The 23,776-nt window shown below is 41.4% G+C and overlaps 4 protein-coding genes and 4 non-coding genes across 10 annotated transcripts in view; 6 read left to right on the top strand and 2 right to left on the bottom strand.

Moving 5' to 3' along the window:
* Window positions 1-218: 218 nt before the first annotated feature.
* Window positions 219-13,745, bottom strand: usp20 (ubiquitin specific peptidase 20). Of its 2 annotated transcripts, XM_035527424.1 has the most exons (26): window positions 13,673-13,745; window positions 13,463-13,541; window positions 11,673-11,777; window positions 11,283-11,336; window positions 10,963-11,025; window positions 10,726-10,860; window positions 10,171-10,273; window positions 9,872-9,941; window positions 9,592-9,705; window positions 9,296-9,374; window positions 8,212-8,650; window positions 7,597-7,740; window positions 7,335-7,447; window positions 6,993-7,165; window positions 6,480-6,574; window positions 6,342-6,375; window positions 6,152-6,197; window positions 5,791-5,971; window positions 5,311-5,437; window positions 5,011-5,180; window positions 4,465-4,546; window positions 4,260-4,368; window positions 3,953-4,055; window positions 2,860-2,928; window positions 2,592-2,750; window positions 219-2,383 (listed from the first exon to the last, which is right to left on the bottom strand). In XM_035527424.1, the coding sequence occupies exons 3-25, from the start codon at window positions 11,751-11,753 to the stop codon at window positions 2,596-2,598; spliced, it is 2,739 nt and encodes a 912-aa protein (XP_035383317.1). In that variant the 5' UTR covers window positions 11,754-11,777; window positions 13,463-13,541; window positions 13,673-13,745; the 3' UTR covers window positions 219-2,383; window positions 2,592-2,595. The 2 variants fall into 2 exon arrangements, with proteins under 2 accessions (XP_035383317.1, XP_035383316.1); XM_035527423.1 differs by lacking the exons at window positions 13,463-13,541; window positions 13,673-13,745 and adding an exon at window positions 13,307-13,452.
* A 100-nt stretch (window positions 13,746-13,845) lies between these two features.
* Window positions 13,846-16,881, top strand: c6h9orf78 (chromosome 6 C9orf78 homolog). The gene is made up of 9 exons (XM_026998514.2): window positions 13,846-14,011; window positions 14,249-14,308; window positions 14,515-14,566; window positions 14,722-14,792; window positions 14,885-14,962; window positions 15,038-15,235; window positions 15,485-15,621; window positions 15,923-16,021; window positions 16,424-16,881. Exons 1-9 carry the CDS (start codon window positions 13,932-13,934, stop codon window positions 16,516-16,518), a joined length of 870 nt encoding a protein of 289 aa, XP_026854315.1. The 5' UTR covers window positions 13,846-13,931; the 3' UTR covers window positions 16,519-16,881.
* A 515-nt stretch (window positions 16,882-17,396) lies between these two features.
* Window positions 17,397-20,761, bottom strand: med22 (mediator complex subunit 22). 2 transcript variants are annotated; one of them, XM_026998515.2, is made up of 5 exons: window positions 20,664-20,761; window positions 20,190-20,338; window positions 20,016-20,096; window positions 19,613-19,821; window positions 17,397-18,050 (listed from the first exon to the last, which is right to left on the bottom strand). In XM_026998515.2, exons 2-5 carry the CDS (start codon window positions 20,310-20,312, stop codon window positions 17,873-17,875), a joined length of 591 nt encoding a protein of 196 aa, XP_026854316.1. In that variant the 5' UTR covers window positions 20,313-20,338; window positions 20,664-20,761; the 3' UTR covers window positions 17,397-17,872. The 2 variants fall into 2 exon arrangements, with proteins under 2 accessions (XP_026854316.1, XP_026854317.1); XM_026998516.2 differs by lacking the exon at window positions 17,397-18,050 and having other exon boundaries at window positions 18,630-19,821.
* A 711-nt stretch (window positions 20,762-21,472) lies between these two features.
* Window positions 21,473-23,776, top strand: part of rpl7a (ribosomal protein L7a) — a gene marked incomplete at its 5' end in the record, with an annotated part of 2,650 nt that continues 346 nt past the window's right edge. Inside the window, 6 exons of the mRNA XM_035526891.1 lie at window positions 21,473-21,641; window positions 21,883-22,032; window positions 22,388-22,528; window positions 23,015-23,094; window positions 23,389-23,519; window positions 23,713-23,776. The exon at window positions 23,713-23,776 is cut by the window's right edge and continues 6 nt beyond it. Of these exons, the coding sequence (XP_035382784.1) occupies window positions 21,473-21,641; window positions 21,883-22,032; window positions 22,388-22,528; window positions 23,015-23,094; window positions 23,389-23,519; window positions 23,713-23,776 (735 nt within the window). The remainder of the gene's footprint in view (window positions 21,642-21,882; window positions 22,033-22,387; window positions 22,529-23,014; window positions 23,095-23,388; window positions 23,520-23,712) is intronic.
* LOC113570283 lies at window positions 21,726-21,798 on the top strand. Its single transcript, XR_003409885.1, has one exon. It is a non-coding gene; the product is annotated as a small nucleolar RNA SNORD24 (small nucleolar RNA).
* Window positions 22,178-22,250, top strand: LOC113570284. The gene has a single exon (XR_003409886.1). It is a non-coding gene; the product is annotated as a small nucleolar RNA SNORD24 (small nucleolar RNA).
* On the top strand, window positions 23,175-23,251 carry LOC113570280. Its single transcript, XR_003409882.1, has one exon. It is a non-coding gene; the product is annotated as a small nucleolar RNA SNORD36 (small nucleolar RNA).
* Window positions 23,571-23,642, top strand: LOC113570282. The gene has a single exon (XR_003409884.1). It is a non-coding gene; the product is annotated as a small nucleolar RNA SNORD36 (small nucleolar RNA).

Below are 23,776 nucleotides of genomic sequence, written 5' to 3'. Positions count from 1 at the left end.
AGTACAGTAGGCCCATCTTTTTATGATATGTGCACTAAGTTATATAATGAACTTTAAAATAAAATTAAAAATTGAAATCCATGGTACTTAAAATATTACATTAGCCAAAATGAAATTTACATTATTTGAGTTTGGCTAATAGACCGTAAATATATTAACTTTATATGCGGCTTTCTGTTCCACACTCCTTTGTTAACACTTGGAAAAGATAAACACGGTGAAGAAAGAACAGGCTTTATTAGTTAATTTGTCAAGTCAAAGACATCTATACACTCATAATTCGAGACCGAAAAAGCAATAACACCAGCACTAAGCTTGCAATCTGAAATGGCTGCAATTAACATCATAAGCATCAACATACTTTTCTTTGTTCGGCTGTTTCATTTCAATAGTTTGCTTATTATTATTATTATTATTATTATTATTATTATTATTATTATACCAACTAGTAAACCATCAAGCTGTCAATGACTGGTCCACATAGCACAACCTTTTGCTCAGGTTTATATAAATAAAATTGTGAAATGAGTAAATATTTAAATATGCATGATTCAAACATAGATGGGACTCACATTAGGATGAAGCTGATACGACAGTGATGGATAGTTTGTATAACATACCCAACACTTACTTCATATCTCAACTGACCCCATCATGCTCAATATCGTATTCACATTATACCCACCATAAATTGTAGCTAAATTGTCTGTTTTAACTTCACCATACATCATCTTTAGCTGTTCCAACTCCTTCCGTTCACCTGATGATTGCACATGCCCTTAAATGACAATATAATCACAAATCAAGTGTCTAGAAATGTCAGGTTTTGGAGGGGTTGGTATAATCATCATCAAATTTCTACTTTGGTGAATTCAGCTATGGTAGAATGCAGTGACAGATTGATTTGTTTTTAGAATGAACAGTCTGTCAATTTAAGCCCAAATCTTTGACCCATTCTACTGTAGGACGCATATTTTGTGAAAGTGTGGGCCTAACTGAGTCACCAAACGTCAACTACTAAATGTTGCCATTCAAACACAGATATTCATAGTACCTTCAGTGTTTCATTTTACATAACTGACACCTGACCTTGTAGGACAGACACTTTTAAGGGAAAAGGAATAAGAATTAAAAATTACAATGCATGCCAGATGTAAACATATGTATCTCTGTGACCACCAAATTCAATTATAACTAAAGCAGTGACAGCAGTGATGATGTCTAGCCCTAACATGACTCCTGCCAAACTCATCCTAGAGAGTCTGCAAATATGTACAAGAGAGAACATCACTTCTCTTACAGTAATTGTAATCTTTCTCATTTCACTTCCAGTGTAACACAAATGATATGGTTCTGAAGACCTCGGTCATGCGAAACATAAGCGTACATGGAATAGCATTCAACATGACAGTCCAACTGCCAGTGCAGTAGTCAGAAATGGTTCAAATAAGAACTTCGCCCAACTTCTTGACATGACTTGAAATGATGTAAAACTAGATCATTGGTTATGACTCACCCGAAGAGCAGGTTATTAACTACTGACTGCCAAGACGTTACTACGTGGAACAATAGTATTAGTTGCCATTAGAAGAAATCAATTTGAGATTGAGGAGAGACTGATCAGCTGTGGCGGACTTGGCTGACAGTGAGCCAGTTTACACTTGACGTCAAGGTGAGCTCTAGAGTTTGTTTAATATGGCGCCATTTCCAGTTTCTGCTGGTTGAACCGCTACACAATCACTCCTAAAGAAGTTAGGCTTAGAGTCTGAAGAAAGAAGACATGGAAGAACTCCACCTATAGTGACTGAGTTTGGAAGGATTTCTTTTGGGTCCTCTGTGTGTGGGTTGGGGCAGTGTATTTGCAGAATGGGAGTACAGATTAATGTAGACCCAGCTCTAAACCTATAGTGAGTAATGCTACCCTTTCAGAAGTCTGGTCTGCTAAATCTCCCTGGCAGTAAGTGTCTACAGACTATTGCATCTCCTCCAGCTCACATATTGCATGTAAAACCTTTTCTCCCTTTTTCAGAGAGCCTGTGTTTATACACACACACACACACACACACACACACACACACACACGTATTAATTGAAATTTGGGAGAAAAAATAAAAGTTTGAATGTGTTTTTGAGTGTGTCGCCAGGGACAATGGGGTAAGGGGAAGTAAACTCACTCTCCTGACCACTGGAGCAAGAGGCTTATACTGCATTACTTTGACCAGTACGATTTCCCTCTAATCTTCTAGTCTACCAGCTGTGCGTTACTAGATGTCCGCGGGTTCTACAGGTGACGGGCTGCAACATGAGGCACGCGCCCAGTGCTCACGAGAAAAGCAGAAGTAAACATGGTGCAAACACGCTTTGCCACATTCAGGAAGTCCACCTACACAGGAGAGAAAGGAGGATTAGAGAGAAAGAAAAAAAAACAAACAAAAAAAAACATGCCACCCACTCAGGAGTAATTCAGCAATTCAAATACAAATAAAATTTCCCAACAGAGAAAAGTGGATTAAAGCTGCTAGGTTACTGGAACGATATCATATGTGCCACATGCTTTTTGTCATGCAGACAGCCAAGTGTGGGCATCTTACTATCTCAGAGGGCTCGGGTTTCCGCCTCTATCTTCCTTTCACCGTGGGCGTTGGGGTCAGGGGCGCTGATACTCTGCCGTGCTGCTATCTCTGGCCCACCGCCGTAAATCCCCAGCAGGTACTGCCATGTCTCGGCTGAGATCTGTCCGTAGTCGGCCCCTAGGCATGTGCACACCCCAGCGAAGAGACATTAATGTTGCTGAGTACAGCAGAGGGGCTGTGTACTTTTCTCTGATTTGAAGTGTGCACATGCATCGACCATCCTCACCCTGCCTAAGCTGGACATGCCCGCCCTTCATCACGCCGATCTTGCTGTTGTCGATCGGCCCTGGTGGCTCTTGAGTGCGTGATAGGGAGAGAGAAGAAAAAGCAAAGACACGAGCGATGAGAAGTGCAGAAATCAAGTGAGAAGAGAATAGAGGGATATTTACATTTAAGCAAGGAGAAGGCATAAGATATGTGGGTGGTCCTGGTAAACTTTTAGTGGTCTCAAAATGTTTGTGTTATGGAAAGGGTGTGTGCATGTGTGTGTCAGAGCGAGAAAGATTCAACAGAGATGGACAATGTTTGGATATAACTCCGTGCGGTTGCTTACAGTTCACATCAGTAATTCTGCTTCCTTTGTGCATCTAGAATGCATAATTCAGTGTGCAGGATATAGCAATCTACAACAATGACTATACCTATATTCTCGCATGCAATCCATTTAATGCTTAGCAACTACACCACGCATTCCTTCTTATTTTAAAGGGAGAGATTACTGCTATAAAGTAACCTAGTGAGAAACTACTGATCTTAAACTACAGTACACTCTAGACTCTTAATTTTTTAAAACCCAAATGACTCAAATGCTGCTGCTTTGGTAACATGGTCTTAAAAAATCTTCCAGTTTTTCCTGGAGCAAAGTTTTAATTTCAGCAAAGTTTATATTTTCACCGATTCCTGGATACATTATATATATTCACTACTTATATATCCTAGTTGTATCCAATATTAAACAATAGTAAACCTGGGTGCAGTGAGGTTTTGGACATTAATTCAGTCAGACTAGCCATGTACTGGTGTTGCTCCCCCTGGCATTCAGGCCTCCACTTTTAGTGCTGGTGCAGATGAAAGCGCCAAACATGCACATGTATCAAAACACTGCACACAAAAAAATCGAATTTGACCATGATGGCCCAGTGACACCTGGGCATCAAGGTCACTGCACACTCATTCTGTGTTTATGTACAGGAAGGACCAACCCTGTTTCACGTAAGGAAAATATGGGAGATGCTGGCATCAGACTGCCTTAGTTGTTTCTTTAGCTTCGTGTGTGGCTGTAAAGAGAAGCATCACATGCATGTGGTCTGCACGGGTACCATTGTCTTTGCCCTTGACGAAGCTCTCCCACTCCCGGAACCACTGCATGCTGATGCACAGGATAACAGTGGGGGCTTCCTCAGCCTGAAACTCCTTATTGAGCTATGCAGTCAGACAGAGAGAGAAGAAATAATAACTGCTTTATTAATATATGCTGCTTTTCCACAAAACAAGAAACACACACAAATGCAGAGACAAAACCCTCCCGAATATCAGTGTGTGTATGCCTGAAAGGAAGAGTGGGTGTGTGTATGTGTGTGTGTTCTCCTCTCACATCTATCCATTCTACAGCCAATCTCCTCTCACCTTGATGAAGGTATCAATCTCCACCTTCCTGCGCTTGGCCAAGGCCTCGATCTCCACTTGGCAGATGGCACACACATACAGGTGATTAACTGCTGGCCCGCCTCCAAACCTGAGCCGAGCAAGAGAAAGCCAGGGCTGCATCAGCGTGTCCTGCTCCGGCTGCCTGGATTAGTGATGACGACTCAGTTGTCACTGTACCACTCACCTGTTGTAGAGGTACTCCCACACATTCTGGGGCAGGATCACAACCAGGTCGTCAATGTAGTGATACTTGTTAGGGGGGATTCCTGCAAAACATGGCAACATGGCAACAAGCAAATGCTTAAAGAAACTCAAAAAGTTTCTACTGTCAATAATTAAATATTCCACTATATTACCATATGCATTAGACAACCTAACTTTTAAATAAAAGTAAAATGGTTAAAATGTGTTTGCCTGCATATATTACATTATATATATATTACATTATATATATATATATATCTATATCTATATCTATATATATATATATATATATATATATATATATATATATATCTATATATATATCTATATATATATCTATCTATATATATATATATATATATATATATATATATATATATATATATATATATATATATATATATATATATAGAGAGAGAGAGAGAGAGAGAGAGAGAGAGAGAGAGAGAGAGAGAGAGAGAGAGAGAGAGAGAGAGAGAGAGAGAGAGAGAGAGAGAGAGAGAGCACGTGAGCACGTGCTAACTACCTCCATGCTGGCACAGGAAGGTATGGTTAGTAATGGGGCCTGGCTCAGTGAATGTGTTGAACTTGTTGAGCCATTCTCTGGAGATGTAGAACTGCAAGAGACTGGGTTCTTTCAGATTGGCCAGAGCTATGACCTTCTGCCTCTCTCTCACTGATTCCTCACTGCTCTTCCTGAGCAACAGAGAGAGAGAGAGAGAGAGAGAGAGTGCACTTTACAGATGACTTAATGAAAAAGGGGCTGTTGCAGTTGGGGCAACAAATCATTTAATGGTAAATCAGGTCTTGAATTCTGAATTCTCACCGGTAAAAGAGGACATAGGCCTCGGCGTTCTGCACCACCGTTTCGTGGACCTCTGTCACATACTGGTCATCAAACTCGTACCACTGACCATTAATAACGTTCTGACAGTATGCTGTGTAGTGGCCACCTAGGAGAGAGCAATGGACAACTCCCCTCAACACATACATCCCCATAGCCGAGCACTTCGCAGACGAATGGCAATCTAGTGCCCTCTGGAGTTTGCCTTCACTCTCCATGACACCCATATTTCATGAGAAGTAGAACCCTTCACTTCCACTACATTACCCTCATCCCATCAGCCTGTAAAAGTAGTGTGTTTGGAATAATTTAGTGCCTGCTTGTAAGACACTTAAAAGTTTCAAGTAATAAGACCCAGCTTTTAGTTTCTAAGAAAATCCACACAAACGATTCTTCAGTATCACAGACTGCTGGGCTTCTTTCCCGTGGCAGTGTGGGTGTGCGGGGAGGGGCTGGACTCACTGCCGGCGGTGCCGTGGTGGCAGATGACAGACAGCAGGTCGTAGGTGGTGACCTGTGAGGAACTCTCTTTGGCCAGGAAGGGCCGCAGCTCCAGGCCCTCCAGTGGGAAGGAGACGTGGCTGCTGATCTTAAACGAGTACATCACCTCATGCCGGAAACGCTTCAGGTGGATGCACAGAATCTGTAGATGGCAGCGTGATGTACATACGGGCGTACGTGCGCACACACACACATGCACACGGAGAGACAGTGACACCCAAAGAGACCCAATGAGGTTCTATGAGTTTTAGTCAGTGCAGTTCTTTGAGCCTCAGCAAATAAAAAACTACGAAAGGACAAAAGGACAAAAGGAGACACTTGCCTCTGGTAGCCGTAGGACTTTACAATATTTTACACCATTTCTCAACCTGTGGAAAAGACTAAATTAATTTTATTTTCAGCCATGTGCTCACATTCTGACAAATTCATACTTTTTAAATGTACATTAACTACAATACAGTAACAGATCATAATAGTAAACTGAATGTGGTTAAGTTTATGGAGGTGCTCACTTTTTACATCGCTCGCAGCTGTACATGTTGTCCCCTTAAAACAAAAAAAATATTCACAGAACTTGTTGTTGAAGTGTTGTGCAAGTAGAGCACCAGAGATGAGAAGAGTTTTGTGGGGATGTTTTTGTTCTGTTTCACCTTTGAGTTCATCAGCAGCGAAGAAAGCAGCAAGACAGTCCTCCAGTGTTACCATTGGACCCCAGAACCAGCTGGGGATACAGGACACTACAAACCTGCACAGGACACACGTTTGCACACACACGCTATTTACCACTGCTGTGGTAAACCTGTGCAGTTGTGTAGGTATATATGGTAATGCCTTATAAAATAAAACATAGACACACACCCACCCCACTTAATTAGGGAAAATTCAGTGTAGCAAATGCATTTACATTTATGGCATTTAGCTGACGCTTTTATCCAAAGCAACTTACAAATATGACTGAGTACAACTTGAACAATTGAGGGTTAGGCCTTGCTCAGGGGCCCACAGTGGCAACTTGGCAGCGGTGGGGCTTCTGATTAGTAGTCAGGGACCTTAACCACTGAGCTACCACTGCCCTTCAAAGACTAACTGTGTTTAGACGTTTGTCAAGAGAGGGTCAGATTATAGTTTCATTCTTGCTCCATCTCTCTCGTTCTCTGTCTCACCTGCGTATAGAATCCATGATGTAGGAGATCCAGCCCTGCGCTGCATACGTGTCCGTGCAGACGCCTGTTTTGGCTGGCGCGCTCTGGTGAATGGAGGAGTGCAGCTTGGCCAGGTCCTCCTTGCCAGGGATGGGCAGGGACAGGTCCTGAAACGTCTCCACCGTTGTCGACACCTGGAAAGATGGAATATGCCATAAACGCCTCAGCCAGTTGCACTCCAAGAAACTAGCAGGATACAGCTTTGTGGTATAGCGTTTCAGGGTCTATCATGGTGCACTGCCACATTAGAAACAGTGCGGGTGCTGCCCTCTAGTGCTCAGAGCTGCATGCACTCTCGCTCACCCGGTCGCATGTCAAGCACTGCACCAGGCTCAGGATGGAACCGTCAAAGATGTCTGAAATAACACTGCGGAAACGGGGCTGCTGCTTCTTCTTGGCACTCAGGGGCATCTGAGCTGCAGGTTGCACAAGAGAGTGTGGTTGAGGAAAACGAACTGTGTGATGGGAACTACAGACGGCTAAGCCTGCATTTGCATCTTACAGTGTTTTAAGTTGGTCCGGTATAAGAGCGTATGTTCAGAGCAGTGAGCGTGAAGGGGCAGACCTTTCTTTAGGGTGTAAGCGGGGCTGGCTCTGAGTGGGCTGGACCTAGGCGGGGTGCTTGACAGTTTCGAGTGAAGTTCCTGAACACTGTGGGCGGGGCTACAAGGGCGTGAGGCGCGATGCATGGATGCCTCATTATCAGGTTCTGAGAGGAGAAAACGAGCGTCAGCTTCTGTATGACAACGATTATCTCAGGTACGACAACCAAGTCCTCTTAGTAGAAAACATCTCTTAATTAGTTTTAATAGAAATTATTCCAATTGTCTTTGGCCAGAAGACTGTATAATACAACAGGTAATAAAGCTCAATATAGTATAAATAGTGTTACAAGGCTAATGTACATCTTTTAATGTAATAATTTACAAGTGGTACTAAAATATAAATAGTTTATAATTAATTGCTAAAGTACTAAGAAATATGATTTTTCAGGTCTGTATGTAGGCAAAGGGTGAGTGGGTATGCATATCTGCATTCCCCTGAACTGGACCATGTATTCCAACATTGTTTTATAAGGCACAGTATTTTACTATTATTTCTATAGCCAATTCCTTCCACCTGGTATACCGTGTCTGTACAGCAGGGTGTGTAAGGCCTACATGTGCAGGAGTGTGTGTACCTGTATACACGTGAGATCGGCCAGGCCTGGCTGGCCCCGCCCGCTCCCCGCCTCCCTCCACCAGCTCGTCCTGTGCAGCTGTGTCCACATCAGCGTCCTCGTCTGGCTCGGGCGTCCTCTCCTCGCCGCGCTCCTCCCTTCTTCTGTCCTTCAGCCTCTCTTTCTCGGAGATCCCGCCATTCACCCGCGCCCCTGCGCACTCATCCTGGATGAGGAGCTCCGCCTCTCCTCCGCCCCCTCCTCGCTCACCGTCACCCCTCTCACTCCCTGACCCCGAGTCGCACGACAGGAAGTCGTCCTCGGAGGGGCTCCGGTCCCCGTCGCCGTGGCCCCGGCTGTCACGCTCTGGGTCTCCATCGGTGATGCTGCCATCTGTAAGAGGCTCTTTCAGTTCCTCATGCAGCTGGTCCATCAGACAACGCAAGAACTCCTGAGTGTCCTGCAGGGCACACAGCGTGTGAACTCCCTGCACTCCCTGTGAACTCCCTGAACATGCACGCCTCCAAATTCTCGACTACATGCCATGTCTATGGGCTGTGTGTCAAGTGAATGCTGATTGGCTATCTGGTAGAGTTGGTGGCAAATCACAACAAAAGAAATAAAAAAATAAAACTTGACCCAAACTATAACGACCAAGAAAACAAAAAGGAGTTTGAGGATCTGTTGTCAAAAGAAGTACAGCATTACATTTATATATTTATATGACGTTTGTAATTGTATGAAGTTTAAAAAATATTTTCCCCTTTGTTGCCTCTAGTACTCTCTAAGATTCATTCCCTAATCAGACTGTCTTCTTTGTTCATTTTTTGCACATTCTGATTTGGATGCTGTCCCTCTGTGAACTGCACACGTTTGATTATGCTGGCTGACAACTATGGGACATCTGCGACTGCACAGCTGTGAACATGTGCAGAAGTATAATTCAGGCTTTAGTGAGCGAGTGAGTGAGCATGTGTGTGCGCGCTTGTGCCCGTGTCCGTGTACTGCATAACCAGAAGATCTAAAGAACAAGTTAGTGTGTCTACATGTGCCAGGTTGTTTCTGTGTGAGAAGATTGTGCTTGCGTGTAATGTTCCTCACAAACCTGCTGGGCGTAACCTCGAAACATAGGATTCACCAGTTTGATGCCATGAAACAGACTAGTGGGGACCACATAACTGGGCCTAGACAGAGAGGGGAGGAAGATGACACAGAAAGCAAAATGAAGCAACAGGGCAAAAGTCTAAAAAAAGAAGACTGGAAGAATGAGAACATCTGGGCCAGAAGGTCACAATACCCATTTATTTTTATGACTGCCCTTCATTAGAGCAGCCAAAAAAAGACCAGCCTTTATTTAACCTAGGTGAATCATATTACTCTTCTGTGTGTGTTCTACTGTACCGTTTCTTGTGCCAGAGCTCTGAAATGAGTTTCTGATAGCTTTTGCAAAGTGCAGGCTTCTTATCTGTACGAACCAATCCACTGCAGTCCAGAAAAAACTGAGTCAAAGGTGGGCTAAAGGGAGAAAGAGGGGTGGGGGGTCATACAGATATTTATTTTACCACGTGGAGCAGGGACTTTTCAAACGAAATATAAAACAATCTCCTGTAGATCTCCAATCTATCAGATCCAGATTGTTCTCTTCAAATCCCTAATTCAGGATCAGTGGAGTGGAACTGACCAGTTGGAGAGAGCCTGCAGAGCTGCATTCATGTAACATGAATTCCCAATGTTCTTCATCCCTGTCAGACCTGAGGACAAGAAAACGGTTAGTGGAACAAGCAGAGAGATGAAGGGTGGCATCTCTCTCACTCTCTTCATTATAAATCACATCTTCTCTCAGGAACAGCCTGGAGATGGGTGGTATAAATCTTTATTTCAATGTAAATTTATTACAGATCAGCTACATGGCAGCTAAAAGGAAAGGTGCACACATATTATACAGCTTTGAGAGGAGTGCCAGCGTTAGGGTTTCTCTACCTCGTGGCTTGAGCTCGTCTTCTTCAGATTCAGAACCCTCTTCATCAGCCACAGCGATGGGCACTGCCTTCAGAGGGTGACACACGTCCGGGGGAGGAGCATCCTGGGGAGGGGGATCAAATCATTACTTCTATGTGAGCAGCATGTACTGCTAACAACCCCCTCCAGTAAACAAACAGACAAATAAACAAGACAGACACACCAACAACAGACCAGACTAACATCTTTCTAACTAGCCAAATTATCAGAGCAAAAACATGGAAGACTTCCTTTTAAGCATTACTAGAACTGCTTTTTGATGTCTGATTTCTTCTTTCAGGAAAAGTATTAATGTTTGGAAGTCACATTAATGTTTTAGGACAAAGAAAGGTGGTAATTACAGGTGTGACACCTTCTGGCATGAATGCAAACAATAAAACGGTAACTGGTCTATCAACAGCTAGGATGACCTTTAGAAGATTTTCTATTTGCAGATAAAGGGCAGAAGAGAAATAGGAGACTTTCAAAACATCTCAAGGTGCCATGGGGAACAGGGATAGATGGGTGGAGCCGTACCTGGTCAATTGCTTTGTGGCGATGAGTCACCGGCACTGGCACCACAGGTCTCTGCTCCAGGAACACCTCTCTCTCACACACATAACACCACACCCTGAATGTGGTCAGGTTCACTGTCAGATTGTGCTTCTTCACCTGCAGGCAGACAGACCAAAATGCAGTTACATGGATCAATTAACAAATAGAACCAAGAGGTAGACAAAGCGATGCATGAATGTAAATGATGTTTGGAGTTACCTGTGCATGCGTTGTGCTGTGATCTGAATAAGACTCTCCACAGCCCACATAGGGACAGTCACACTAAAGGAAAAAGAAAACATTTACTAGCAGCAATACCAATATGGCAAATTCTACAAGTGTAATATGTTATATCCAAGTGCTGCACAGTATACCATCATCTATAAATGGTGCAAGATATGAAACAAAATATAAAATGGCAAAAAGTCCCTCTTAGACAAAACAGCCACAGCTATGCCCTCAGTGTGTGTCAAATAAAGGCCAAATATTTTCTTCTAGCAAATCAAATCAGACAAAAACTCCCTCCCTTGCTTCCTCACCTGCAGACATGCCCAGAGGTTGGGACCACCTACTCCACATGACTGACAGGTGCCCTTGAGCAAAAGAAAAAAGAAAGGTTTATCCATATAAGTACTATTGTATTATATTCACTCATTAGAATGGCCTACATGAATACTGAGCAATGGACAAGACTGTCATTTAGTTCACATCCATGCCCTCAGTTTGGATTACACTGCTGCAGCCTGTAGATTCATGTGAAAAATAAATTGTTTTGAACACTAATAAGTTTAATTCATGATTTTGTTATTACTAAAAAATGTAAAGTTTAACTGATTGGCCACTGGGTCATGGCACTTGATACCTGGGAAAGAGAGAGATGGAAAATCTGCAGGAACTAGTCCTTGAGGAGCTATGATGAAATAGCATACCTTCGATTTCTGTATAAGTTCCTCCTTGGTCACTTCACCTATGGAGTCAAGATGAGGGCAAGCATCTCCGATGTCTGTCATCTTGTGGTTCTATTGTCACTCAATCTAATCAGAGAAACAATAATTATATTCTAGAATTTAGAAAGGCACTTCATGGCCAAAAGTATGTGGACACCACTTAATTACTGAGTTCATATGTTTCAGCCACACATATTGTTAACAGGTGTATAAATTCAAGCACATAGCCAAGTAATCTCCAGAATAGTTCATACTGAAGAGCTCAGTGACATTCAGTGTGGCACTGTCATAAGGTGCCACTTTTGACCCGAGATAATTTTACGAAATTTTTGCCATGCTAGATCTGCCCTGGTCAACTATTGTGATGTGGAAGCATCTAGGAGAAAGAACAGCTGATTACTAAAGCATGTATCCTTGCCTATGCTCTGTGGTATCACTTATTACATTGTCCCAAACTGCCTCTGGAAGGAACATCATAACAAGAACTGTTTGTTGGGAGCTTTATGAAATTGGTTTCCAGGGTGGAAAGGCTGAATACAAGGCTAAGATCACTATATGCAATGCCAAGCATTGGCTGTAGTGGGTCGGAGTATTCCACCAGTAGACTCTGGAACAGTGGAAACTTGTTCTCTGGAGTGATGAATCATGCTTCACTATCTGGTAGTCTGATGAACTAATATGAGTTTTGCAGACACCAGGAGAATCCCCATGCACTATCTACTAGAATTCATAAGTGTTCGTAATAGCCACGGTGTGGTGGAGGATGAATGATGTTCTGAAGTTGTCGTTCTCAACTTGGGCTAGGCTCCTTAAAATCAATAGAGGGTAATGTTAATGCAACAGCATTAAAAGACATTTTAGTCAGTTTTACGTCTCCAGCTTTGTAACAACAGTTTGAGGATGGCCTGATCTCAAGGTGTCAGGTGTCCACACAGATTTGGCCATGTAATTTAATCATACATCAGGCTCAGAAAATAGTCTGCATCCATATAATAAATGGAAGCTAGCGTTACTGTAATAAAAAGTGCTGTTTCATTCGTCTGACATGGCTACGTCGTGCATGGAGCGATGAGCACAGGGCAAGCACTTGTTCAGCAGCTTACCATAGCCGCTACAATTTCCGAATAACACACCAGTATTGTAACGGCACATGACACGGGCTTCTGTATTACACAACATATTACCACCTAATACATGTATTAATTACATGACAAAGGATTAAATTAAGCATTTATCTCGGTGGAATAAGCGAGCTAGATATCGCTACTCCTGCGTGATGACACTGACAATAAAGGCACACTTGGAAAATATATAGCAAGCTAGCTAGTTAGCCACTTAGCTATTTAAGTAACGCACAAGCGGGTTAACTACCAGCAACGTTATTGCAAATTAGCTAGCTAACTATGTTTAAAAAGTAGCCACCTATGTTAACTGACCAATCGGGGTTTTAGCTCCCTGAAATATATTAGCCAGTTAGTTACCAACACTACCCCAAATCCCTTTAAACCCCAAACAGCAGAGGCCATTAGCCATCTAGCGAAAGCCACTCGTAATTAACGGAAAACATACGATGTCATTCATCTTAAACTAAATTGAATGTAAGACCAAGTAATTACCACATCAGCGCAAACAGCAGAAACATTCAGGAGCGTTCATTTTAGGATAAACGTCAGAATTACTTTAGCCTCCTGTAGCGCTAGTTAGCTAGGCTAGCTTAACTACCCATCTAACCTAACACAGACTAGCAACGAAAGCAAAGATGCCCAACCTACTCCGCCTCCAAGCAGCAGCATGGTTTAACGTCAGCCGTGTTGTGCTCCGTGTGAGCCAGCTGGTGTTCACTGGACATAGCTGGAAGCACAGAATTTCACGATTATTTGTTTTGAGTGAAATGATACTCTCCGATCAGGAATAACTTTAAGATTATTTAGGCACATTGCGAATTAACACGATCTGTTAAATCTACCTTCAGATATATGTACCTTTAAACATCGTTTTAGGATCGGCCATATTTACTTATGTCTTTAATACCAGTATTAATTCACGAACTTATGACAGACCCAGGATCAGTCTGTTCATAGTTTGAGGACCACAACTCATGCGGAACTAAGTGTGTTCGTCATGGTTTTGGGGGAAGCGTTACCAAGGTGAACATTGTTCCCCATAACGCTACACATACTGCTACAGAAACGATACGTTACCTAAAGTTTTAATAACTTTCAGAACTACAAAGTTATAATCATGCCAGCCGGGAGGAATTTGAGGAGAAGAGAAGAGTCTTCGGATGAAGATGAATCAGACGAAGTAACTGCTGAAGTCAGGTAACAAGCTAGTTAAAATAACCGATAACCTAGCTAGCTCATTAGCTAGCCAGTAATGTTTTGCAAGATAGCAGCGTAACTAACTCATCTCTTGTTAACTAACCTGCAGTGGTGCGTAACTACAAAAACGTAGCTAGCTATGTAACTAATTGTAATTTCTGTCTGGCATGTAATGATCACGTGTTATCTTAACGCTATCTGATATTTATCTTTTAACGACGTCGATGGCATCCACAGAGCAAAACTGGATGAAGCAAAAGAGCTCCAAAGTTTGCGGAAAAGGCAGAGCGGTATAAGGTAGGCAACACCTAGAAATCGCTAGCTAGCCTAAGATAGCCTATCACGTTAACTTTAAACTGGTAAACTAGGTTAAACATATACTAGACTAGTTAGTGGATATGACATGTACACCTAACTTGCAATATATCGCTATAGATGTGCGACGCTGTTACGGTAGTTCGAGCAGACGAATTTATTGACCGTGGTTGATCTCTTTAATCCAGTTTAGCAACGTTGCTTGTGGGAGAGAAGCTACCATTAGAGGCGGAGATAGAGGTATGCGTACTTTAGGACATAATTAATTATATTTGCTTATTGTGGTCATACAGCCTGCGTTATGTGTGTAAACGTACTGTTTATATTTGGTAATATGTTAAGGGTGAGGTGGTTGAGTTCTGTGGGTTTTTTTTTGTTTGGTTGTTTTTTTTTAGGATGATCCGTTTAAACTCAAGACTGGAGGTGTTGTGGACATGAAGAAAGTGAAAGACAGAAACCGAGATAGGCAAGTGTCTAAATTGAAAAACAGTCTTCAGGCTTTTTGTGCAACACATAAAGGAAGTAAACCTGTATTGACATGGCTGCCTCACTTTCTAGAACAGAGGATGAAGATGACCTGAACCTGGGGACCTCTTTCTCTGCAGAGACAAACAGAAGAGATGAAGATGCAGATATGTATGTATGCAAGTGACTCACTCTCTCTGCTGTTTCTTTTGCTGTCCTATTACTGAGCTGGTTCCCTCCATTCAGGATGAAGTACATTGAAACAGAGCTGAAGAAAAAGAAGGGATTGGTAGAGGCAGAGGAACAGAAGGTGAAAGCGAAGAACGCAGAGGATCTCCTATATGAGCTGCCGGAGAACATCCGTGTGAACTCTGCCAAGAAGACGGAAGAGATGCTGTCCAATCAGATGCTTAGTGGCATCCCAGAGGTGGACCTGGGAATAGAGTAAGTTCACTTAAATGTTTACCTGTTGTGCTGAAATACTTTTCTGTTAAGATAATTCGAAATCTTCACAGGTTGGCAGAATTGAAAGATTGTGATGTTAAGAAATGTAGAATATTTGGTGACATGTCTCCTATAGCATTGCTCACTGTTATACTGTTCTGTCAATGTATATTACATGTAGCTTCACATTTTATATATTTGTTCCATAAACATAACAGTTTTAATGTGCCTTTTTGTGTAATGTTTCAGTGCAAAGATAAAAAACATAATCAGTACAGAGGAAGCCAAAGCAAAGCTGATGGCTGAACAAAGGAACAAGAAGAAAGACAGTGGCACCTCCTTTGTTCCCACCAACATCGCTGTGAACTATGTGCAGCACAACCGCTGTGAGTGCTCAAATGCATGGAAGGCGAAGATTCAACACTAACCCACTTGCACATGCCCTTATGTACACTCACATTGTGTTTGTGTATATGTAGATGTATAGCTCTAATTTTCATACGTTTCTAATATTAGGTCAAGTAGTATTTAATGTGTAATATTTGCTTAAATATTGTTTATACCTTTTATTAATAAATGTTGATATGAACATGCGTTCAAAGAATTCTAGCAATTGAATAATGTACTGTATCAAGTTGGTGTTTTTATGTAGGATGATGCAATAGTTGACTTTCTGTCCCTCTTCAGTCTACCACGAAGATGTGAATGCACCCCACAGACGTCACAGAGAAGAGCCCAAAGCCAGACCACTGCGCGTAGGAGACACAGAAAAACCAGCTCCAGAGAGTAAGGGCCAAAGTGCGCACTGCACAGCTAAATGGCTTTACACATGCTTTAATGTTTGATATGAATCTTCCATGCTTTAAATCTTAAATTGCAAAGGCTATACTGCCACTGGATTAAATATAAGATTATTGTATTACAAAGAGGACAATGTTCATTGTTATATTCACATAAACCTATGTTTGCTGTGTTATGATCAGACTGGATAGGCTTTCGCAGGATTGTCTGTCAGTTTTGTTTAAAAATGTTAGCAAATTTCCAATTATTAAGAATGCCTTTGTATATCTGTGTGCATAACATACATTTTTAGTGTATTTTCTTCCAGTCTCTGTTCATTTAATGTCCAGCAATATATTCTTGAAAGTCATTTAATGTTATAAAATGTCTGTTTTTTTCTGTTCCTAGAATCACCACCCAACTACCGCAAAAGACCAAACAATGAGAAGGCTACAGATGACTATCACTATGAGAAATTCAAGAAGATGAACAGAAGATACTGATTCCTCATTAAATTTTCTGATGATGCTGTTAGTTTGGAGCTATGAAACTTCGGTCATGAGCTGAAGTAGGACAGTAGGATTTAAATTGCTTCATCCTGGAAATTTGACAAAATGGTCTTGAGCAAAAGCTTCTAAATATTACTATTTGTCCAGACAAATTGTGTGTGCATCTTTTGAACATTTATTATTAGAAAATAATTTCCCATGTAAAAAGTTGTTTCCATGATGTCCATTTTGCCTACTTGTAAATATACACATAAACTAATTTACCAATTCAATGTGCATGCTAACTTTCCCTTTATGGTAAAGGTGCATTACTTGGGAGTTAATAAAAAACAACTAATTTTAACTTAATTACAAACATTAAGACTCCAGAGTAATTTTATTTTCTACCATTCCCTAGACATTTGTATTCTTTTAATAAGAGGTGAACTGACACAGAACTCTGAAAAGATAGATTAAACTTTCACCGATCTGTGAGGTCTGGACCTGAAGTCCAAGTTCCAGTCCTGTTAGTTTGTTTATCTCATATGACATAGGTATTTGAATCCTTCCCACTTGCATATTGGGCATTATGAGTAAGTGGTCATTTCATTTCAACTGTTTAGCTTGAGCTGAAGATGACCTTTAGACTGTATTGTATGAATATGGTGGCTATCTGGATTAGATACTGCACCTTTATATTATGATGTCAATTTTGTCTGAATTGTTCGATTTGAATATGCAGAGCTGATGTAAATTTTGTGTAGCCATTTTCAGAAAGTTTTTTAAAATACATTTCTAAGCATTTTGTATTGTATGTTGTTTGCTGTAGTGACAGACAGACAGAATTGTGATATAATACTCCATATAATAGAAATAATAGTCATTCTGGCCAGTTGATGGATCTTCACATTCACTTAAAGTTAGTTTTATTTGTGGATTTAACTACTGATAAAGGAAAACTTGAATTGTATTGCAATGCAAGTACACATGCATGATCAGATTCTATTTGCTTAAATAGCAAGAGAAATTTGCTAAGTAAAACCCTAGTATAAATGACTAATGAGGTCTTGGCAACCACAAAACAATCAGTCCTGGTGGGTAGACACACACAAACACACTTGATAATACTGAGAGATTAGAAAAAGGAATGTACAATAGTCAGACACAAAGCTATTTCAGGATAGAGCTGTAAAACCTTGCTGTAAATCATGGTTTTATATTTGGCCCATGGAATTTGAGATTATATTTTGACTGCAGCTTTTTATGGCTGAACATAAAGAGCAGTGCTCATTGTGGCCAGTGAGTTGTGATCAAACTAATCTGTAAATCGAATGCTCTGTGCTTTTTTTTTTTTTTTAATCATTATTTTTTATGACTGCTCATTTGTGCCACTTCCGTGGCCGTTGACTGTGTCCTGGGAAACAGGCTGTTCCGAATCGTCCATGCTGGTTTGTGAGGGGTCGGAGGTCGTTGCGGGTGACCCCCAACTGTCCTGTCGGCGAAACGCCTCACAGAGTGGCAACTCAACACCGTCCCACTGTCCACAACTAGAAACGTTACACACACACACACACATTACTCACATGCACACCAAATTGTAGTGCCATGCTCCTTCCCCTCTAAAAAGGTTTACCCTCAGTAAGGCTTATTCTATATCATCAAACATATAACCTTAAAGATCCAAAATATAAGAGCAATGGGAACATGCACAAACACACAAAACAGTAGTTAAACACAATTAGAGGCAGAAAGCAATAGAACAGTTAAAAGATGGAAGCAGTTCATTTAGATATATTTGGGGCAGGACCGAACAGATTCTAATGAGACCCTAAGCCTTGACACAACTTTGTTATAACATAATTGTAATAACATTCAGATTTACTGGTTATAACCCAACAGATCATTCCTAAATCTAAGTTCCTATAATCATCTTTCTGCAGTATTTCTCTGATAAATAGCTTTCTTATTTATTATACAGCTTTGTAAATGTTGTTTGTGATGCTACTGCTTAGCTGACAGAAGCAAAAGCTTAGAGCAGCAAAGAATTCAGGAGTCTAAAGCAGAGAGAAAGAGATTAAAAAAGTCCAATGTCTTGGAGAAGCCCAAATAAAAGGACACTAAAGCTGTTCTCTTTCCTCTGTTTTATTTGTAATGTTAAAAATTACCAAGTAAGCTGTGTGTGGAGGGGAAATATGATACATTCTAATACATTTGGAACAGTGCACTTGACCTTCAGCTAGCATCGGTCATTGGTTATGCTACTCTCTAAAATGTGCTGATACAATGTTTGTTTCCAGTCCAAGCAAGAACTGATGATTAAAAAAGTAATCTCTGCTTTAAAAAAAGATTCATTTAACATGGGATATACCAGTGCAAATTAAAACCATATAAAATTACAAGTATTTCTGTTGTAAACAGGACAAAGTTACAATCTATAACATTTTTATACATAGAATTTATGGAGTAATATTAAGGAAATAACTAATTTAATTCAAGATGTTGTTTAACAAGATTTATCTAAATAGAGTACTATTTGTACAGTCCATCACCACAAAATATATAAAGCAAATGTCTCAAATATAACAGTTTCAATATAAAAGACACAACATGGAATCATTATAACCTGTAAATTATCACTATATAGCTTTTTGATTAAAGGCTATATGAGCCTCATCATGAAACAACTAAAACCTATTTCTAAAAGGCACTTGGTGCTCCATTTCAGTCTGCTTTCATTGTATCCGAGACCCAGTTACATTACTGGTGATGAAGCATGGCCTTCCTTTAAGGATATTCAGACTCATGTTGCAACTTTGGTACATCTTCAAATCTTAAGCAGGTCTGGGGCCTGGTCTAACATCTCAAAAATATTGCACTTGAATGTTAGTTCTTCTGGGTTATGCATATGCTAATATAATTGTTGGTCACAATTAAGATTTCAACCTATTGTCATAGTCTTGACAAAACGTGCCACACCCAAGGCACTATGGTATGTAAATGAAATGAAAAGAAAATATTTTTTCCCCTCTTAAACCTAAGGCATAAACGCACGTATTGCGGGAATATCGCCTACAGGTTTACGGGCTCTCTGCAGGGAATCTATTTGTACCTGGATGAGTAATACTCTTCCTCGAGCTCGTACAGGTCGATGGCGATTTCGTCACGCAGAGAGATCAGCTTCTTGTCGCACTCCTCTTGCAGCGCGCGCAGCTGCTGGTTGCGCACGCTGATGGCCTCGTTTACCGACGGAAAGTCGTTCAGAATCAGGAACTGCTTCAGATCAGAGACGAGCTTCATGAGCGACTCGCCAGCACGCACCTGATTTTACACACACACACACACACACACACACACACACACACACACACACACACGGTTTACTGCGAAATACAAATATGATAAAACATTAGTGTTTTAACTTAAAGCGGTTATTTTGATTATGAAATTACAAACTTAACTTCCCTTCAACCCGGTATCGGGAATAGATAACTGCGGAAAGTAAGAGCTCTTACGATGTTGGCGGCTCTAACGTGCATTTCATAGTGGTCCTGCTCCGCTTGCGTTGCCCTTGACACCTGGGTTTCATCCTCTACCTGGATAAATTATGAATTGTTTTTCGCCTCTGCAGTACTTGCTTACAAAAACACAATAATAAATCAGGTCATAATTCTAACATATATAGCAACCTTGGCAGTTTTGATGATTTCCGTGAAGTTGTCTAGTATGGACCTGATGTCATCTTTAAGTCTCTTGTTGTAGTTCTGAAGAAGCGTCTCTTTACTTTGCGGGAGTACCCGCTGTGTAGCCATTTTATTCGCACTCTCTAATCACCTTACTGAGTACGAGAAAAGACGTTAGAGTGCATATCCTACGAATATGTAAATCTACAGTTCAGCTACTTAGCAATCGGGTTAAACTCCGGTGTTAATTCGGCAAGTAGATAGCTAGGTATCTTATATAACTAAATTAGCCAACTAACCCCAGACAAAATAGTATAGCTCTACAGCTAGCGTTAGCAACCATAAACCAAGCATAAGGTTGCATGTTGCCACTATTTCTATGCGAAACTACCATTAGAGTAGCAAGACATTCACGCTCACTGAGACACGAGTCTACCTTCAGAGAAATCAAATGTAACTATGACTTGGACCTACACATACCTTGTATACTATAACCACACTGTTTTGTAAAGACGCCTCAATTTTTGCCTTCAGCCTTGTTTTGTCCATTTCTAATGACGTCATTTCCAAACGTCGCGGCACTTAAGTTACCCACAGTCCTCTGCGCTTCCTTTCTGTCCGAACCAACATGGTGAGTGTCTATCTATGTTGGCTTGGATCAAAACGGTTTTTAAATCCTCCAACATCTCTTGTTTGCAGTTGAGTAATGGCTGTGAAGTGAGACGTATAGAAACTAGATTAGTGATATGTATTTTGCTACCAATTATTAACAATAACTAAAAATTGTAACTTAAAAATTAGATATTGATTCTATGCTATTGCTCGTACTCCGCGGCGCCGTAATCACTAGGTCGCTAGTTTTAGCCGATCTTGTTAGACGTATTCGTGCAAGACACGCATGAAGGTTCAGTATCGAGATTTTCTGCAGTGTTGACTTATGGGAAGTACAGAGTTAATTCAAATAACTGGTTCAATTGTTTCCTGAAATTTACCCTAGCTAGTTAAATTTGTTAGGCCACCTATTGGCACAGTTCAACGATGGAAAGAGGTTAGCCGACTTGCTATCTTAGCCAGTTAGCTGTCTTGCCGGATAAACAGCTGTAGGTTACCTAGTGAACATTCATACTTGAATTAATTATCCCTGTAAAGGGAAATGTTTTGTCAAAATGTACATGTTTCTTAGTTAGCTAGTTAATTGCTGTCTTGGTACTTTGCAGTGAGCGTCTGTCTGACTTGAAATGGCTAGGTTAGCTACGAGCCCAAAACGTTTTGTCGATTTTGAGTAACGTTCTGCGAAGTCTACAACAGATTTTTACAGGCTTTTCCTACTTTCTCAGCCTAAAGGGAAGAAGGCTAAGGGGAAGAAGGTGGCACCTGCCCCTTCTGTAGCCAAGAAGCACGAGGTCAAAAAAGTTGTGAACCCCCTGTTTGAAAAGAGGCCGAAGAACTTTGGCATTGGTGAGTAGCACTTGGCTTGTCGGAGTCTCATGCTTCATCCTTGGGTACAATACAAGAGTTTGATTCCAGTTTTATTTACAGTGGTGCAGATGATGTTAAAGAATATTTGCTATCTTACCAGCAATGCTGACAACCTTCCACCAAGATCGCTGATGCGCCCTGAAAGTGGCTCTTTTACATGGTCTGTGTGCAATTCATTTGTAACCTTAAAACTGTGATAACTTGTCCCCACCCTCATCAGGTCAGGACATCCAGCCAAAACGGGATCTGACCCGGTTTGTAAAATGGCCACGGTATGTTCGTCTGCAGCGCCAGAGGTCAATACTGTACAAACGCCTGAAGGTCCCACCTGCGATCAATCAGTTTACGCAGGCACTGGACCGCCAGACTGGTAAGAGACTGGGTGCTGATGTTTTGTGGATCTTCAGCAGTGCTCTTAAGGGCCCATTAAAAAACAAACTATCTAGTTCTCTGCATTAGTGTGTATTGACATTTCTGCTGAGATGCATCTTAGAATTTCTAACATGTTAAAGGATTGCAGATGATGTGAAACATATTTACTATCTTAATGATCAGTGTCGACACTCTTCCACCAAGATCACTGATGCACTCTACGTGTTTTCATTTCTATTCAATTGGTACAAATTTGTCTGCTTTTGCTACTGGGTAATTTCAGTGGAAGTTGACCTGGGTGTATGTAATAGTCCGTGGGTTTAAAGACATCTGTTTTGCATGTTGATCCCTAGCTACCCAGCTGTTCAAACTGGCACACAAGTACAGGCCTGAGACCAAGCAGGAGAAAAGGCGCAGGCTGCTGGCTCGTGCTGAACAGAAGGCTGCTGGGAAGGGCGACACCCCAACCAAGAGGCCGCCTGTCCTCCGCGCAGGTGAGGAGCGGTTCCTTTGTGCTCTCTGGCTCCAACAGTTGCAAAGAAATGTGGGACATCAAGAGGGTCAGTAGTTTCCAGAGAGCATACATGCTGCTAAATATGCAAGATGCTCTGGATAAGATCAACTGCTGAAATACTGTAAATGTAAGTAGAGAATCCTTCCTGAGAAGAGCAGAAAGCTGCCTAAACAGTGAGTGACAACTTTAGAATATTGTTTTTGGGCCAAAAAGAGCATGGCGGGCCTGTTACTTTATTTCTAGTATCGCCTCATCTGTTTGAAAATGCATGTAGAGACTATAAGGCTTCTGATGAGATTAATTGTATGATTTAATTTGCATTTGAGTTGATGTGCCCTTGATATTTTTTCTCAGAATAATGGACTACTGATGCTTTGTAGCAGGCACGGTGTAGACCCCCCAGTTTCTGCAGTAGGTCAACTACACATTCTGTGCAAGCTTTCATTTTCTTTCTTTAAAATCTCAGGTGTGAACACAGTTACTTCACTGGTGGAGAGCAAGAAGGCTCAGCTGGTTGTGATCGCCCACGATGTGGACCCAATCGAGGTGCAGGCACTAGCGCCTCTTGCTGAGAAACATTTCTTCTGCAGTTGTACTTCCATAATGTTAAATCACGATGTGGTTGTCTGCTATGATGTCTTGAATTTCTTCACCTGAATCTACTGTGAAGATCAAAAAGACGAGCTTTTTAACCCTGAGCGACAACCATCACAATGTTTTGCAACCCTGGCAAATAGACTGGCCTAACTGGTTTATTTCACCTGTGGTAAAATTGGCAATTCACTGTTGCATAGTATTGGTTTAGGTTGTGCACGATGATGAGCTCTTGCGTTTGTTTAGCTGGTAGTGTTCCTGCCCGCTTTGTGCCGCAAGATGGGTGTCCCCTACTGCATTGTCAAAGGCAAGGCTAGACTGGGCAGACTGGTGCACAGGAAGACCTGCACCTCTGTCTGCTTTACACAAACCAACCCGTGAGTGGCTTTTGGCTTTCTACCTCTCGAAGGCACACACACACACCCCTCTGGCTATGATGTCTGAATTTCTTCACCTGAACAACCATGTAGTTTCAAATGAGCTTTTTAACCCTGAGCAGAGGTTGCCATTTCATTTCAGGATTTGCAGTTCAGTGGATTTTGATTTAACATTAGTTTCTCTGCCTTGTAGTGAGGACAGAGCTGCTCTTGCCAAGCTGGTGGAAGCCATCAAGACCAACTACAATGACAGATAT

The sequence above is a fragment of the Electrophorus electricus genome, chromosome 6 (genome assembly GCF_013358815.1).
Source record: "Electrophorus electricus isolate fEleEle1 chromosome 6, fEleEle1.pri, whole genome shotgun sequence".
Classification (NCBI taxonomy): domain Eukaryota; kingdom Metazoa; phylum Chordata; class Actinopteri; order Gymnotiformes; family Gymnotidae; genus Electrophorus; species Electrophorus electricus.
This window is presented reverse-complemented; position numbering and strand designations above follow the sequence as displayed.

Coding starts and splice junctions, on each gene's coding strand:
- usp20 (XM_035527424.1), bottom strand. CDS start 11,753: ATGACAGACATCGGAGATGCTTGCCCTCATCTTGACTCCATAGGTGAA. Junction 7,166..7,334: donor AGTGCTTGACATGCGACCGG/GTGAGCGAGAGT, acceptor CCATCTTTCCAG/GTGTCGACAACGGTGGAGAC. Junction 6,376..6,479: donor CGCTGCTGATGAACTCAAAG/GTGAAACAGAAC, acceptor TTTTGTTTTAAG/GGGACAACATGTACAGCTGC.
- c6h9orf78 (XM_026998514.2), top strand. CDS start 13,932: ATGCCAGCCGGGAGGAATTTGAGGAGAAGAGAAGAGTCTTCGGATGAA. Junction 14,309..14,514: donor AAAAGGCAGAGCGGTATAAG/GTAGGCAACACC, acceptor TCTTTAATCCAG/TTTAGCAACGTTGCTTGTGG. Junction 14,793..14,884: donor AAAGACAGAAACCGAGATAG/GCAAGTGTCTAA, acceptor CTCACTTTCTAG/AACAGAGGATGAAGATGACC.
- med22 (XM_026998515.2), bottom strand. CDS start 20,312: ATGGCTACACAGCGGGTACTCCCGCAAAGTAAAGAGACGCTTCTTCAG. Junction 20,097..20,189: donor AAATCATCAAAACTGCCAAG/GTTGCTATATAT, acceptor TAATTTATCCAG/GTAGAGGATGAAACCCAGGT. Junction 18,051..19,612: donor GAAGAGTATTACTCATCCAG/GTACAAATAGAT, acceptor TAACGTTTCTAG/TTGTGGACAGTGGGACGGTG.